The sequence below is a fragment of the Mustelus asterias genome, chromosome 20 (assembly GCF_964213995.1).
Source record: "Mustelus asterias chromosome 20, sMusAst1.hap1.1, whole genome shotgun sequence".
Taxonomy (NCBI): Eukaryota; Metazoa; Chordata; class Chondrichthyes; order Carcharhiniformes; family Triakidae; genus Mustelus; species Mustelus asterias.
In genome coordinates, this window is record NC_135820.1 from 48,529,313 (window position 1) to 48,545,366 (window position 16,054).

Consider the following 16,054-nt stretch of genomic DNA (forward strand, 5'->3'; position numbering starts at 1 on the left):
ACTCCTGTCCAGGAAATATGCTTGATTCATAATGCATTTTCCTGTTTTGTATCTGCACCAGAGCTTACGTCAACAAAATAATTATCTAATTGAAGAGCCAGGATGCGCAAATTAGTTCAAAAGACCACAATACTTGAAAGGACAGGACTGAAAATGCCATAAATCAGAAAGGAGCAATTTGTCTATGCTAGAGTTAACTTGAAAGGCGATTGAACAGGGTATTCTTCAGCAACACAAAGAGGAGTGCGACTGCGAGGAAATCATCCATTCGTCATCCATTCTTCAACTGACTGCCTAATGGTCCTGGCTTAAACTTTCTTGTGGCTGTCTCAAGATGTACTTGGACACTCACTGCACCAAATGTCACCACGTGCTGAGGTTCGAGCTGTCCCTAGTGTTGCTAAGGTTGGATCATTCCAATCAGTTGAACTGTACAGTATTGTCTGTTCCTTGTAGAAAAGTTTATACAGAAAAACACTTTTAACCACACCTCCACCAGGCAGTGGTCTGCACGTAATGTCCTAGTGGTCCTGTGGGAAAAGGAGATGGTAGACCCTATCAGATGGTTCCCTGAGCAGACTGTGAAAGACTTTGGGCAGAATGTCTCATCACCAGAACTTTCGAATGAGCACCAAAATGTAGCTTGGTAAGTGGTGAGAAAGGCCCTCCCAGTCAGATCCTTCCTGGAGACCCACCCTCTCCACACATTGCTCTTGAGGTGGCTTTTGAGGGGGAGAGACCATTGTTCACTTCCTTCTGGAATGTGCCGTTGCAAAGCAGAAGAAGATGCAGTGGTCTTTGTCCAGATTTATCTGCAGCAGCTCTGTGACACAGGACTCTGTGCTCTATTGGCTGTCCCCAGGGACGCACACTGAAACAAATGTCAATTGCGGCCGGAGAATCATCAACTCATGGAGTCATCGAGAAACACAGCATGGAAACAGGGCCTTCGGCCCAACCGGTCCATGCTGACTATGGTGCCCTCCCAGCTAGTCCCACTACCCACATTTCACCCATATCCTTCTAATCCTTCTCCATGTACTTATCTAAATGCTTTTTAAATGTTGCTATTGAATTTGCCTCAACCACTTTCTCTGGCAGCTCATTCCATATAGACACCACCCTCTCTGCTCAGTGAAAGATGCTGGGGACGATTCTCCCAAATAAATCCTAAGTGTCGAATTTGCGTAAAAACTGGAGTAAGTCCCACTGTGTTTTTTCAGCGGAAGTTTCAAATTTAATCTCCCAGTGCGCTCTGTACTGCAGCGTGCACTAGCGTGAATCACTCCAGAAATCAGTGGGTGGGGCATATTCCCGCAGGAGAGGCCGGCAGCATAGCGTTGAGCGGCCACTGCGCACGCGCCGATCTGTCAGTGCCGATATCGACGCATGCGCAGTGGCCCCTGCCTGCTGGCCTCCCAATCGCTGGCCAGCCCCACGACCCCGCATTGCTGACCATACGACCCCCTCCACGGCCTGATCGCTGGCGCCCCCCAATCATGCCCGGGCCAGCCTCGACCCCCTCCCCCAGCCCCGATCTCCGGATCCCCCCCCCGATCTCCCCCGCCCCACCTTCAGCCCTGACCCCTCCCATGCAGTCTCAACCCATCCCCTGCAGCCCCGGTAGCCCCCCCCCCCCCCACTAACAGACAGGTTGCCCCCACCCCCACCCCAGCCCTGATGGATTATAATTTGGATTAGAATGTACAAGTCACATCTCCATATATAATTTCCTGTTCTGCAAATGTGATAAAAGACTGCCACACAATGAAAGCAACTTCTAATTAAGCGCCACGATACTTGCAAGGGAAATATCTACCTCAGGTGAGGTTTCGGTTTCCCTTCCCTGACGGACTTCCTCGAGGTCACCAGGTTGCTCCCAGGATATGGAAAATCCACCATCTCCATTTGATCACTGAAAACACGTAGTGGTTTCAAAGACTTTACCTTCAGCAAGTATTCTACAAAAAACAGGTATATTAGCATATCTGTCTCACTGAAAAATAGACCCTTATTAGCATATTCAAGATACCAATCACATTGACTTATCACAATACAGCCATATTAACATTCTGTGTGAGTCCTTGGGAGATGAGTCTGCCCAATCTCGGCCTTGTTACAACTGGGCCATGCTAACACCACCAAATTGCTCACTATTTAGCATTATTTAGTATAAACTGGCAGCTTGTTACAGTTCATAGCACCTTTATCTTTGAGTCAGGTTTTAACATTGGCAGTAAATGGGCCAGAACTTCCGAGAGGTAGTAATCACTGTGGGATTGCCAAGCCATTTCTTTTCACTTACACAGCTTGGAAGCTGCACAATTCTCGTCCAGACCTCTGACTGAGACCTGTTGAGAAATGTGCAGCATACCTGGTTCCTTAGTCCTTCTGTGCAGTGCAACAGCATTAGGCGGCGTGAAACCACGGCCCCTTTTATGACACTAGCTGCCATAAAGCAGTAGGTTTAAAGGTCCCTGTGTTTGAATGTGACTTTCAAAAACCAGGGAGAAGGTAATTGTACAAGGTGGGATAGAGGGGAGCGTGGGTCATTGGTCGGGACAGTGGTCAGTAGGATGTGGATGTCAGTAGGGTGGCACGGTGGCACAGTGGTTAGCACTTCTGCCTCACAGCGCCAGGGACCTGGGTTCAATTCCTGGTTTGGGTCACTTTCTGTGCGGAGTCTGCACGTTCTCCCCATGTCTGCGTGGGTTTCCTCCGGGTGCTCTAGTTTCCTCCCACAATCCAAAAGACGTGCTGGTTAGGTGTATTGACCATGCTAAAGTCTCCTTCAGTGTACCCAAACAGGCGACAGAGTGTGATGACTAGGGGATTTTCACAGTGACTTCATTGCATTGTTAATGTAAGCCTACTTGTGACACGAATAAAAACTTAGGATGGGTCATGGGAGTTCAGGTGGCAGTCAGGGGGTGGACAGTCTGGGATCAGGGAGGCAGCTGATTGGGGTGGGGGGCAGTAGGTTAGAGGGGTATTTGGTGTGGTAGAGGGGATTGAGAGGGCAGTCGGGAGGGTGGGGACATAATCAAGGGATGGCCAGAGATGGAGTAGTAGTCAGCATTTGGGGGTTAGTCGGTGTGTAGTCAAGGATCGGGAGGGAGTCATGGGTGCTCGGGGAGTGGGGGAAGACAGGGGCATTGGGGTGTAGTCCGGGGCTAGTCAAGAAGTGGTCAGTAAGGTAGTTGGCGGGGGGTGGAGGTGTTGGGGTTAGTTGGGTATGGGGCATAGTTTGGAGGGGTTGCCAGGGGTGGGATTGGTCAAGAGAGAGTGGAATTGGTGTGGTGGTCAGGGGTGTTCGAGGATAGTTGCTGGTTGGCGTGGGTGGTGTGGGCAGTCCTGTGTGGGGAATTGGCGGGTTAGTACTATTATGATCCCAGTTGATGCTATAACTGGACAGGAAACACATCTTCTGGGGTTCCTCCGGGGTATGGCCTTCTGGAGATTGGAGGCTCTGGGCCAATGGATTACTTTTCGTTTCATTTTAGTGGTTTTTGACGTGGACCTCACAAAATACTAAAGTGATCTGGCTGTCACTGTGTGCACGAATATATACAATTTAGTCAGTGATGTTTTCAGAATGTATGTGAGTAAGTCATGGTTGAATATCTGAGTCAGGCTCACTGAAATACTGAATGTGTGCAAGTCAATGAAAAAATCTGGTCAAAATTTTACCAGGCCTTTGGTTACAGGTGGAGAGGCTGGAAGACGGGCAAAATGGCGTGGGCAGGCGTCAGGGTCATGGGCATGCTATTTTTCCATTGCCAGGTACGTTGGCAGATCAGCCACCTGCCCAGAGTCCAATGGGCCACTAAAGTGGCTAAATAAGGGCCACCCCTCCTCCGAGGGCATTTTGCCTGCACTGGGTGTGGAGGGGAGGGGGGTCACTACTTTGTGGGGAAATACCCCCTCCCCCCAAACATTTGCAATGGTCACATCAGTGGAAGCAGCTTAACGGGCGCACTGTGAATCTCCCAGTAGGTAGGGTCTGCATAATTGGTCTGGGGGCGGGGGGGGGGGGGTGAGGAGGGGTGGTCACCTCACACTTTTGCCCTGGTGTACAACTTCTTCTGTCCCTGTAGAATTCAGCCCTCTGAGTCAGCCACTTTGAGAATAAACACAAACCAATTTAAGTGACCAAAGTCACATGCTTTCACTTATCAACATTACCAGCAACAACGTTGACGGACTTGTTGGAAGGTCCACAGTAAAGAATACATTTTTTTGCTTGGGACTTTGTGTCAGATGGAATGTTGTGACTGTTATACTCGTGATTCATTTTATGGAACCAATGCACGATGTGAACTCCAACCATCGTTTTTCCTGTTCCTACAAAATAAGGTGACTCGTGTGAACAGGCTTCATGAATAAACAATGGACTGATCAATCCTGCAATGTTCAACCCTTCACACAACAGAATGAAGATCTCAAAAGTGTGTATTTAAGGGTTAAGCAGTAGCTGTTCAGTGTACTGCAGTTATATACGCTGTCGGTTCCCTCTTGGGTAAGGCAAACACGGTGTTGTTTAGGAGAAAAAAAAATTCTTCAAAATACACAATAAATTATAATAATACAATAGACTTTGTTTGTGCAGTTTGCAATGCCGTTCATACTAAGTAAATATCAGGTCACCTGCTAAAGCATCAACAGCAAATAGCCACTTGCTATGTTGGTTTCCCTCCCCCAGCCCCACATGGAATTTTTTCTATATTTGTTCTTTTCCAATTTTTTTCTCTGGCTTTTCTCCCTTAATCCACAGACATTAGTGATGCTTTGCCAAATCATCCGCCCATTTTGTTCTCAAATATTAAGTGTACAATTATTTTCCCTCGGGAATTTGTCTTCATAATTAATGCTTGTGCAACCGAACAGGGCAGGCACATGAGTTTAGGACTGCTATTTGCATTGAGGACAAAGCACAAACAAAAAATAAATGGTTGGTCTCGCCAAACTGCTTCTTAAATGCAATTTCCACATTATTTTCTATCATTGAACAATGTCATTCATATACAGCCGATAGTTTAACTTTCTATCCCAAATTATTTGAATATTTAGATTTTTCATTCATGAGCTCGGCCTCCTCTTACCTGGTGGACCTTGAATAAGAGAAAAAGGGCTTTCAAGAGCTTGTCGAATAGCCTTTACTTGGCTCTCATTGAGCTTACAGAATTCTGCAATGTTGTAGTTCCTCTGGGTCAATATATCTGATCGTAATTCTGGAACCCCAAATGCTGAGGGAATAAATATTAATAAAGATTTAAGAAAAGGAATAATAAGCAGCTAGAAATGTAGCCATTAGAGAATAATATGCAGCATTTTTAATATTTCTCAGTGTGCTCTGGGACTGTCAAGAAGAAGTTCTTTCTGAAAATCTTGCCACGTCCAGCAAAGGAACAGTTGCATCAGTTGGTCAGGCAGAGTAAGTAATATCAGTCAAAAGGGAGGTCGGAGACTGAAAGCCACCCACTTTCTCTTGCCACCAGCCCCCAATTCCACGATCCCCATCCTGCACCTCTGGTCTGGAATCCCATGACATTGCGGGGCCTCTGGTAGGTGCAGGCACCAACCAGCAGACATCTCTCCCACTGGCACTGGCAGCAACAAGTAGCTGCCAGCCTTTGATGGGCCAGCTGGATCTACAACACCATGGACCTCAATCATAGGGGAGGCTTACTGAGGCCAGTTCAGTGCCTGAAGGGCACTTGATTCAGTCAAGCTTCCCCCATGCAACCTGACTGGTGTGCCCTGCCGGTTCTCGGCCCAGTGAGTGTGACTCCAGTCAGCTGCACAAAGTCCAGCCCCCTGAAATTTAGGCAACTTATTCATTCCCAGAATAAGCTTTATTACAGTAAGTGAAATCTCATCCAATTAGGACACATGCCTTGAAGCAACTTCCTTCAACAATTGCACAAACATTTCATGCTGATGAGAAATTGTCTAGTCTGCTAATTTAAATGGATTAGCGTTGCAGTAAAATAGCAAACAATGGAATTTGATATAGACGCACAAAATATCGGGCAGAATTTCACACTTGGTGTGCATGTTCAATGGTGGGAACCAGAAGTGGCTATGATTCCCAGTCCCACTTGAGATCAATTCAGAATCATGATATTACTCTAATTTGCCACATAGAGTAAATCGCAGTCGCATTGGGCCAGCGGGGTCAGCGAGGGTGGTGCATGGCAGGTGCCATGTCCAATGACGGCCTGCCACAGAGTTTAAAGGCAGTGTGGCAAGGCCACAGAGGCATCACTGCCTGCAGAGTGGCCACGCTGGTAGACCCAGCAGGTGGGAAGGGAATTCCAATGGCCAGTAAGAGGACAGCAGTATCCTGAGAGCTCCACACTGTGCTGAGCCTAGCACAGAAAACGTTCTCCCAAAATCCAAAAACACCATCTCAACTCACTCCCTGAAACTCCCAGCTCCTCCTCAGCATTCCCCTTTTATCCCATCCTTGAAACCAAAAAGTTAAAATATGGTTGGTCCTGCTGCCCGTGTTTCCCATGTGCTGAACTTGACATCGCACAGGACAGGTAAAAGTTTGGTCTTTTGGGGATCTAATCCCTTCCAACAAGAAGCATAATTATTGGCGGGCGCGGGGCCAATCTGCACCTGTGCTCGCCAACCAAAATCTCACACGAGTGCATGATGACATCAATATATATATACAATATATCATAGAAACCCGACAGTGCAGAAGGAGGCCATTCGGCCCATCGAGTCTACACCGACCACAATCCCACCCAGGCCCTACCCCCACATATTTTTACCCGCTAATCCCTCTAACCTACACATCCCAGGACTCTAAGGGGCAATTTTAACCAGGCCAATCAACCTAACCCGCACATCTTTGGACTGTGGGAGGAAACCGGAGCACCCGGAGGAAACCCACGCAGACACGAATATAACACGCTTCCGGGCCAGGCCCACTTGGCAGACATAAAATTCTACCCATTGGTTTATGAATTCCCAAAACACTCACTGACTTAAATCAATAAATACATGGCAACAAACTGAAGGATTTATGGGTTGAAATCAAACCCCTGAAGGTGCTGTTCCACTGTGTTAATGTACTCAGCAGCATGGTGGAAGGGCTGTTCTGATCCCTGTGCCAAATTTCGCCTGGGGACTTTTTTGCTCAGAACGTAACCCTTTACAGCAGAAGTTGGGTAAGAAGGGGGGGAAGAAATTTCCAGGCGAGGTTTCCCTTTACATTTGACTTGGGATCTGCTTACCAACCAATACACCAAACAATAAAAGTGGTACTCAGTTTGAAAAACATAGGTCCAGCTAAGAGACCAGGCCAGAGTTTAAGCATAGAAAAAAATTCCAGTCATTCCTTGTAATCTGCCCCTTTGTAAAATGTCGTTCTGTGCTGTCGACCCACTAGTGGTTGCCCAATGCTGCATTTCCGACGAGTGCTCAAGGTGCACCAACATGAACTCTCCTTGACCCCAGATACTTCCAGCTTTAGGAAGAGGGGTTCACCATTGAGCAATCCCCAGCACCTACAACAGAAAGTGGACTTCCAAGACCACGGTCATTAAATGGATCAGAAAGACAGCAGCTAGATGTCAATCACAAACTAATCACATGTATGACATAAATAATGGAAAATATTTAAAGCCCAACACCATCAGGCTTCAGAATCATGAGAACACTAAAAAAGCTATGTTTCCACATGATATTAATTAATGATAAGGAATGTTATCTTCCTCTAGATATTTGAAAACTGTTCAAGATAATGAGCCCAAAGTTCTAGTACCTGACTCCCATGATAACTGAGACAGGAAACCCGTGGTAATGACCAGAAAATAATGAAAAGCCACTTGTTTCCAGGGACTCTGCCATTTCTAGAGTTTTCAACTTGCTGAGTAAGGGGCAAGACCCCGAAATATTGATGGAGACAGGACAAGAAAAGTTACTCCTTACACCAAGATTCAGTGAGATGAGACATCCTGGCTTCATATCAGCGAAAGTAGATTCCATTGGACACTCCAAATGAGTGGCCAGGACTCCAAACAATGAGACAATTTTCTTTTAATGAACATCTTGATCTGCCCTTTACACAGGAAGGCCAAAGGGAGCATGGCTGAGACCTTAACAGCATTCTCCTCATGAGTGAGAAGCACCTAATATTCTAGTTAAACTTCCCAGCTACAAGCAATGTCCTCTCATTGACCTTGTGAACCCCACTTGGTCAGTTTTACCCTGATCCCAGCTAACCCACTGCAATATTATCCCAAGGATATCTGAGGCCCATAATTTCACTTTGACCATCTAATATTAAAGAATACTGAAGGATAGAGTTCGGAAGACTGTTCAGCATTAAGTGACTAGGTCCTATAACAAAAACACAGCATTCTTTCAGTGCATTCAAGTGGGCAGGTGTCTTCTGAAATTTTCAGCACATACTCCTTACAAAGCAATGGGTTTTTGAGTGAGAAAAATGTCAATACTGCTGTGAAAGAGTTAATATGGCCCGAAAACAAATATGCCTTTAACCTCGTCACAGAACCAATGAATATACTCTGGTCTTATATTTGGGATAAATGTTCAATTATGCCTGTAAGCTGTTCTTACGTCTGGAAGGTATATGTTGACCCAGTGCTATGCTCTGAGCCAGTTGCGAACTGCCAGTGAGACTTTGAACAGCACCCTCCTTGCGTCTGTAAAATTCAAAAGGAAGTTGTTAGGATTGGTGGGTTTAGCATTAAACATCACTCTGACAAAACAAATTTCATAACTTCTGCATTTTCTCTCAACAGATGCTGACTAACATGTCAAGTATTTCTACAATTCCCGTTTTTATTTCACATTCTAACTATTGCTATTCGCCTTCTTTAAACCTTTTTAGGTGCAGGATGACAGTCATGTTTTTAAACTTTTCTTGAAACCTTGTGGTAACGAGCTTTAGACAGCGCCTTTAACGCTAAGTGAGAAGAGAGCTCTGATGATAACAAATTTGGCAAGTTCGTACGTAAGATTTCATTATATCTACTGAACCTGCTTTAGGATTCAGTAGATTGAGATTTTATTGACACAATGGCGCAACAGAATCTTATTGTGCGTGGTTGGCTGAATTCCAAACTCCACTGATGCATTCAGCTCAGTGGAGGCTGTTGATAGAGGACTGAATAATATGGGAAGGGAACAGGCAACACAGCTTCCCCCCTCCCCCACTCCCCCTGGATACAACATGCTCCATTCCGACCTGCCCCACAGCCACAAAGCGCTGAGGGGTGTGCAAACCATTTTGGACTTATGACATTGTTGTAGTGGGCTAACTAACCACAGGAGACTCAGGGGCAGGTGACGATAGTTTGTTCATGGAATCGAGCATGGAGGGCACTGCCCCAGAGAAACCACTGAAGAAGCACTCTCCTCATACAGCAGGCACTGCTCTATTAGAGCTTTCACTTGGACAGAGCTCTCTCTTCTAAGTCACAGATATACACAGTTGTATACAGTTAGTCAGTGCATTATTTAGAATTCTGATCTTGTCCACATAGATTTATTATTAAACCTTCACCCAGAATCTTGTTATTCCCTCCGAGCTGGAGACCATCTGTTCTTCTTCTAAGTAAACATCACTACTGGCAAATTCTGCTGATCTTAGGTCCTTGAATGTGTGTAAAGTTCAAGGGGCATAAACATTTGCTCTTTACTCAAACCCCCCATTTTACTTAAACACTTAAAACTATTAATTCACCCTAACAAAGTCCAGAGGAAGTCCCTCCCAATTGGCCAGCAGTCCTGGCAGTGCCAGGAAGGCATCAGTGGTCTGCCGCCATGACTGTGCAAGAAGAGCAAGATTAAGGGCATGGATCCCCCAAGCAGGTAAGTCCTGCGTCTTTGGCTAGGAAGGTTTGGGTAGGATAGGAAGAACAGTGGGGGACAGGGAGGGAGGGGGGCAGTGTTGTGGGTGGGTTTAAGGGAGGCAGCGTTTAGGAAGGAAAGGGGAATTTCAGTCTGGGGGTGGGGGAGGAGGCAACCGGCAATCAGCCGGGAAGAGCAACCCCACCGCGCCAACCCCGGCTTCCCTCTCCTCATAAGTTAAAAAACATTAGGGGCCCAGTCAAGCTTAATTAACAACTATCATTCATTTAAACATGGCAGGTGGGCTGGTGACCCAGCTCCCCCCACCCCCCCCCCGTATTATTATGGGGGTGAGCTCGGGATTGTGTGGGGAGGTGGTGGGCTCCCCCTGCACCCATGGGAGACATGCCCACTGAGGGGACACAAAATTCAACCCACAGTCATTCAATAGAATCTCATTATCCGTGATGGCTATGTCCCAGTCTCTACTAATAGATTCAGCTCAGCAAAGATTGTTGATACACTTGTCAACGGGACTGAGAGTTTACCTATCCTGACAGCTTTATAATAGGATTATAATTTTTGGAAGTAGCTTTTGATGACTGTTGTTTATCTTGGCAGTTTAATGTGGTTCTAAAAGGATTTTTTTTCGCGTGGTTTTTGAATGGCACTTTATCTTGACTTAATCTGAATTATAGTCATCTCAAAGACTTCCCCTAGTTTTACACATAGTGGATACTCGGTGTGGGCTGGGAGTATGAAGGGGCAGGGGGTGTGGGGGGACATTGGCATGTGGGGGTGAGGGGTTAAGGGGCTTCACATTCAGCTAACGACTGGGTTGGTCCCAACAAACAGAGGTGGGCTTTCTAACCCACCACCTCAACATCCACATGCCTTCACTTACATCTCCATCCTGCTTCAGGAGATGGTGGTTCCCAAGTCTGCTAGGTAAAAATAAAGTGGGTGTGCACAGCCACTCAAGAAGCAGGATTGCAATGTGGGGAAATAGCCTGCAAAGGCCTGCTGTGCCAGACAAAGATGAAAAGTAGAGGGGCATTGAGTACAAGAGTCAGGATGTCATGTTGCAGCTTTATAAAACTTCAGTTAGGCCACACTTGTGTTGCATTCAATTCTGGTCGCCACGTTACAGGAAGGATGTGGAGGCTTTGGAGTGGGTGCAGAAGAGGTTTACCAGGATGCTGCCTGGATTAGAGGATATGAGCTATAAGGCGAGGCTGGACAAACTAGGGCTGTTTTCTCTGGAGCAGTGGAGTCCGGGGGGAGACCTGATAGAAGTCTATTAAATTGTGAGAGGCATAGATAGGTTTGACAGTCAGAATCTTTTCCCAGAGTTGAAATGTCTAATACTAGGGGCATGCACTTCAGGTGAGAGGGGGAAAGTTCAAAGGACATGTGACGGGCAGGTTTTTTACACAGAGAGTGATAGATGTCTGGAATGCGCTGCCAAGGGGTGGTGGTGAGGCAGATATGATAGGGGTGCTTAAGGAGCTTTTAGATAAGCACAGCAGTATGCAAGGAATAGAGGGATGTGGACCAAGGGATTACTTTAATTTGGTGTCATGTTCAGCACAACATCATGGGCCAAAGGGCCTGTTCCTGCACTGTTCTATGTCATATGTTCTAATAACAAAATATATGATAACCTCAGTCAAGAGCTAACTGGTCAGTATGTAAATTCATTTAAAAACAAAACTTCAAACCAAGAATTCTGGAATGTATAAAGTAAAAACATTAAATTCACGGTGTCAAGTATCTGTCTGTGTTATTAAATAATGCTATTGATGGAGTTATGAACTAGCTGGGTAAGAATAAAGACATGACTCTAGATTGCAGTCTGGCCCAAATCAAGCACATGTATAAACCCCACAGAAATAATACTCGCATAAAAGCTGACCCTTAATGATTTTCCTAAAAAATTGGATTCAAAGATTCACCTTGAATGTAAGTATATGTGGTAATTTCGTAACATTTGAAACCAAATTCTAATGATTAGGAATTCAAAACTTTTCAGTCCTACAAAGCCACTACAAAATTAGACACAAAACCTTTCATTATAGTTGTCCAGCCATAGTACTTACATGTCAGGAAGTAGTTTGGGAATGATCTCCACAGTGAACACCGTATCGTCCTGGAATATTTCACTTGGGATGGTATCCATGGACATTTTGTGAATAGCAAAGTCTGCCTTCACGCTGATTTCTCTATCAGGTTTAGGAGCATCATTTTGAAACCTTTCAGTCACAGCATGTGCAACCCAGATGTAACTGTCAGGGTCAATATTCAGTTCGGAGGAGCTTTCTGATATGCAGAGGGCCTTAAACCTTTGAGAAAGAGGCTCATCGTTTTTGGTCAGATTCCTTTCCTCTTTCTGTTTCAGGCCTCTACACCGGATACACAGGTAGCAATTGCCCAGGGCACCTTCAATATGCCAATTTTTACTAAATTCTTTGGGAATAGAAAATGACCCATACAACTTTCCGCCTTGTCTCTCCTTCCTCATCCAAGTTATCTTAACATCGTAGACAATTATAACTTCATTCTCGCACACAGCACTTGATGCAGATTCCATTGCACACAGCGGTCCCCAGATTGTTTGGTATTCCCTTGCATTCTGATAGTTCTTTTGGGGTGATCTTGAAGCGTACTCCGAGAAGCACGCAATGGGGTTTTCTGCATGCTCGACACAAATTTCAAACATTGGAGTTATACTCCACAACTGCACAGTCGGCACCAAGAAGCCATTCTTTACATCTGTGCTCAGCTGTAACTGCAAAGCATCGCCATTTTTAACCTCCAGGGAAATATGTACGTAATGTGCAAGTGAAGACTTTTTGCACTTCTCTACATCTATCTTGCCAAAGTACCCCTGTTTATCACTAGATTTGGCAACTTGGCTCTTCTCCAAGAGAAGGGCAGCCACCTTACAAAATTCTTCTGATCTGACTGCGTTGACAAATTGCTGCCAAGTCTTAGCTCCAATGGTATGGACGTGTGGATTGCAGAATGGCCCAGGTGGAAGAATAGAATTTCTCTGTGTTACTAAGCAGTAGATTCTTTTCCTCCACGTTAATTTCACTGAGTTTTTGCTCTGATCATAGGCAGGTTGTTCCACCAGCTGCAGAGTTCTGTAATTTACTTGGTGGAACTCTGATAAAGTGTCATTGTTCAAAGGGAACATAACTTTGAAGGACCTGGTTTGGGATTCAACGTCAATAGCGAATGCCAGCTTTTGCACAACTTGACTTCTAAGCTGCGTTGCCAAGTGAAGGTTCTGAGCTTTTTTCTTATAACTTGAAGCCTTCCTACTTTTTCTATTGAAATCTGTGCATAATTTTTCAATTTCCTGTTTGCTGTAGGGCAGGTGTCCCTTGCAGAGGACAGCGGCAAGGAGACGCTGGATAATAATGTCCAGGTATCGGCGAATGGGTGAAGTGGCCCAGGTGTAACATTCGAGTTGCAGAGAGTAATGCCCTTGCTTCGACCCAGGTGTTGAGTTAGAGCAAACAAATAACGATCTGTGCATAAGTTTTCTGAGTTCTAATGTTACCGGTGCGAGACTTGGGTGGATATCATCTGTTGCGATGAAATCTGACAACTTATGAATGTCATTAGCCTTAGCTGCCATTAACAGACTGTTCCACAAAGAAGATAAAATCTGGAAATCCTCACAAGGTTGAGGTTGAACGTTTGGCAGGATGCCAATTTGGTGAGAGAGATGAATGGAAAGGCAAATCAACTTCCTGTGCTTACTTTCCAGATTGGCCATTTCCTGAAGTGCGGGAGAACCCTGGCATCTCAACGGTGTCACACTTATTGTTTCAGTATTATTGGTCAAGAATTCAGCAACAAAGCTGTTCATCATTATCATGAGTTCTTCAATCATCTGATGGGATTTTCTGTTTCCCAGGTGCCTCTTTTCATCAGGCTGTTCGTAATAGCAGTCATCTTGAAGTCGACACTTTCTGTGGACTCTGGCGAAGTGAAAGGCTACAGCAATTGAATCTTCCAGAGTGTCAAACCTTAAATCACTTCCACTAAAATTGTTGATGATTTCTTCAGCTTCCTCATAGGAGAGTCTTCTGTCTGACTTAATAACAGAAAGTGAAAAGTTTGCTTCCATGACCTTGTCGGTGCCCTTTTCTACCACAACGAACAGAGAGATGGCCTTGCATTCTTTTCCTGGCAGTAGGCTGCAGATTTCTTGACTGAGTTTTGGTGGTAGCATGTTAATTGGCTCTCTGTCAGGTGAATAATAAGTAACTCCACGCTTCTGTGCCTCACTATCTAAAAGACTACCCTTTTGCACAAAGCTTCGCACATCTGCGATGTGAAGCCCTATTTCATAATTTCTATCTAACTCTCTCACGCTAATGGCATCATCAAGATCCTTGGAATCTGAGGAATCCACAGTGAATGTTAAATACTTGCGGCAGTCCACTCGATTTTCACCCAATGTTTCCCTGAATTTCTGGTTGTGTTCTGCTATCTCTTTGATAACTTCTTTTGGGTAGCTGTCCTGAACATGGTATTCCAAGTTCAGTATATCCATTCCTTGATCCATTGTTACTGCTACAGGGAGTAATTTAGTTACAATTCCCAATGGAAGGTAAAAACTGCTCCGCCAGCATAGTAGATCAACAACAAAGAAATAATTCCTCTTTATTTCTTCAGTAAGATATATAGTTTTAACTGTCACAAATTTTTCTTTTTTACGTTTGCGAATTGGGATTTTGTTGCGAGATTGTTTATCTGCTGGTGGCGTGTAGATTTTCGTAACACACTTGTTGACAGGGACCATGACATGTGAATCATATTCATCAACTGTGCAGACAAAGGTTCTTGGCAAGTCACCTGCCTTTAGCACTCCTACAACTTTTCCACATACACCAAAATGATCACCTGAGCCTGAATTCTGGGGCAGAATTTCAACTAAAACCTGATCACCGGGGAACGATTGTCCACAGTTAACTCGACCTTCTATCTTAATGTGTACAGGCTGAGATTCATCCAGAGTGACAGCATAGCCTTTGTAAAATTTTTCCATGACTATCTCACATCGCTTGTACTTCATAGGTTGAGTTAACAGCAATTGCTCCAGAACATGTTTAGGGTAATTAGTGTACTGTGCATTTCTTTTCTTCTGAGAGGACTGGGTAGATACTACGGGAATTTCATTAATCTTATTCTCTGGTTCTATTTCCTCGCCTTCAATAATGTCTATCAATCCTTCCTCTGTCACTGTTAATGTCACATTCTTGCTCTCATCTAAAAGTTCTTGTAGTATTGGATCAACATCTTTGTCTGAATAATAAGAATCATCATCACTTTCATCTTCCCCTTTGAGAGTCCAGGTCTCCATGTCAACAATGGCCTGTTTAATCTGCTCCATTGTGAGATCCTCTGGGTAAATGCCTTGATTGTGAATAGACTCCTGAATATACTTCTTCCAAATTTTGCTGCATTTCCCAACAGAGCAAAGAGCCACAGCATCGCCGACAACTATGACAAGAGACTGGGCCCGTGTCATGGCTGTATTCAAAACCCTAGATTGATTGAAGAATTCCAATCCGGCACTCTTTGAAGAAATGCTGCTTTCACAAGTGTGCACGGTAGAAATGATAATCACTCTGAACTGCTTTCCTGGAGAGAAAGAATAAACAAATTACCTCACATGAAGCTATCATTTCCATCAATGAGTGTATAAAAATACTCAGCTACTTCTTTTCTAAGGCAGTGTTGACACACACTGCTATTAAGTGGGATTCAGGAAAATGTCAGAAATTTCACACAAATGCCTCTGTCAAGAATCAAGACATGGAGGACCTTCTGGAAGGAGGTGATGCGGGGTCTCGCTGGCTCTCCAACCGATAGCTCAGACTCCCCATCACCTCCACAAGATTCTGCACATTCTCTCGGGAGAAAAAGATTTGCAAGATTTAAAAAACATTCTGTCCCCCTATTATCTCTCCCCCTGGATTTTGCAGAGTTTATTTTGCTTCCTGTATATGGTTTATATTTCCTGTATTTGCTTACTTGTTTAAACTCTGCATGGCGCAATGAGAATACTTCATTCTCTTTGGGTGAAAAGCATCACTGTTGTTTGCCCTGTTCACAGATGCCACGGAACTCATATTGAGGGTGCTGCACCAAAACAAATGCCAGATGGCTAGAGGCCTCTGTTAACCACCCCACGTCTCTA

At 44.9% G+C, this 16,054-nt stretch overlaps 1 protein-coding gene across 1 annotated transcript in view; it reads right to left on the reverse strand.

Moving 5' to 3' along the window:
- The window catches only part of helz2a (helicase with zinc finger 2a), a 100,475-nt gene that overhangs the window by 28,640 nt on the left and 55,781 nt on the right, over positions 1–16,054 (reverse strand). Inside the window, exons 9-13 of the mRNA XM_078236486.1 lie at positions 11,934–15,495; positions 8,599–8,684; positions 5,103–5,246; positions 4,186–4,344; positions 1,820–1,961 (exon numbers count right to left, since the gene is read on the reverse strand). Coding sequence (XP_078092612.1) covers positions 1,820–1,961; positions 4,186–4,344; positions 5,103–5,246; positions 8,599–8,684; positions 11,934–15,495 — 4,093 coding nt within the window. The remainder of the gene's footprint in view (positions 1–1,819; positions 1,962–4,185; positions 4,345–5,102; positions 5,247–8,598; positions 8,685–11,933; positions 15,496–16,054) is intronic.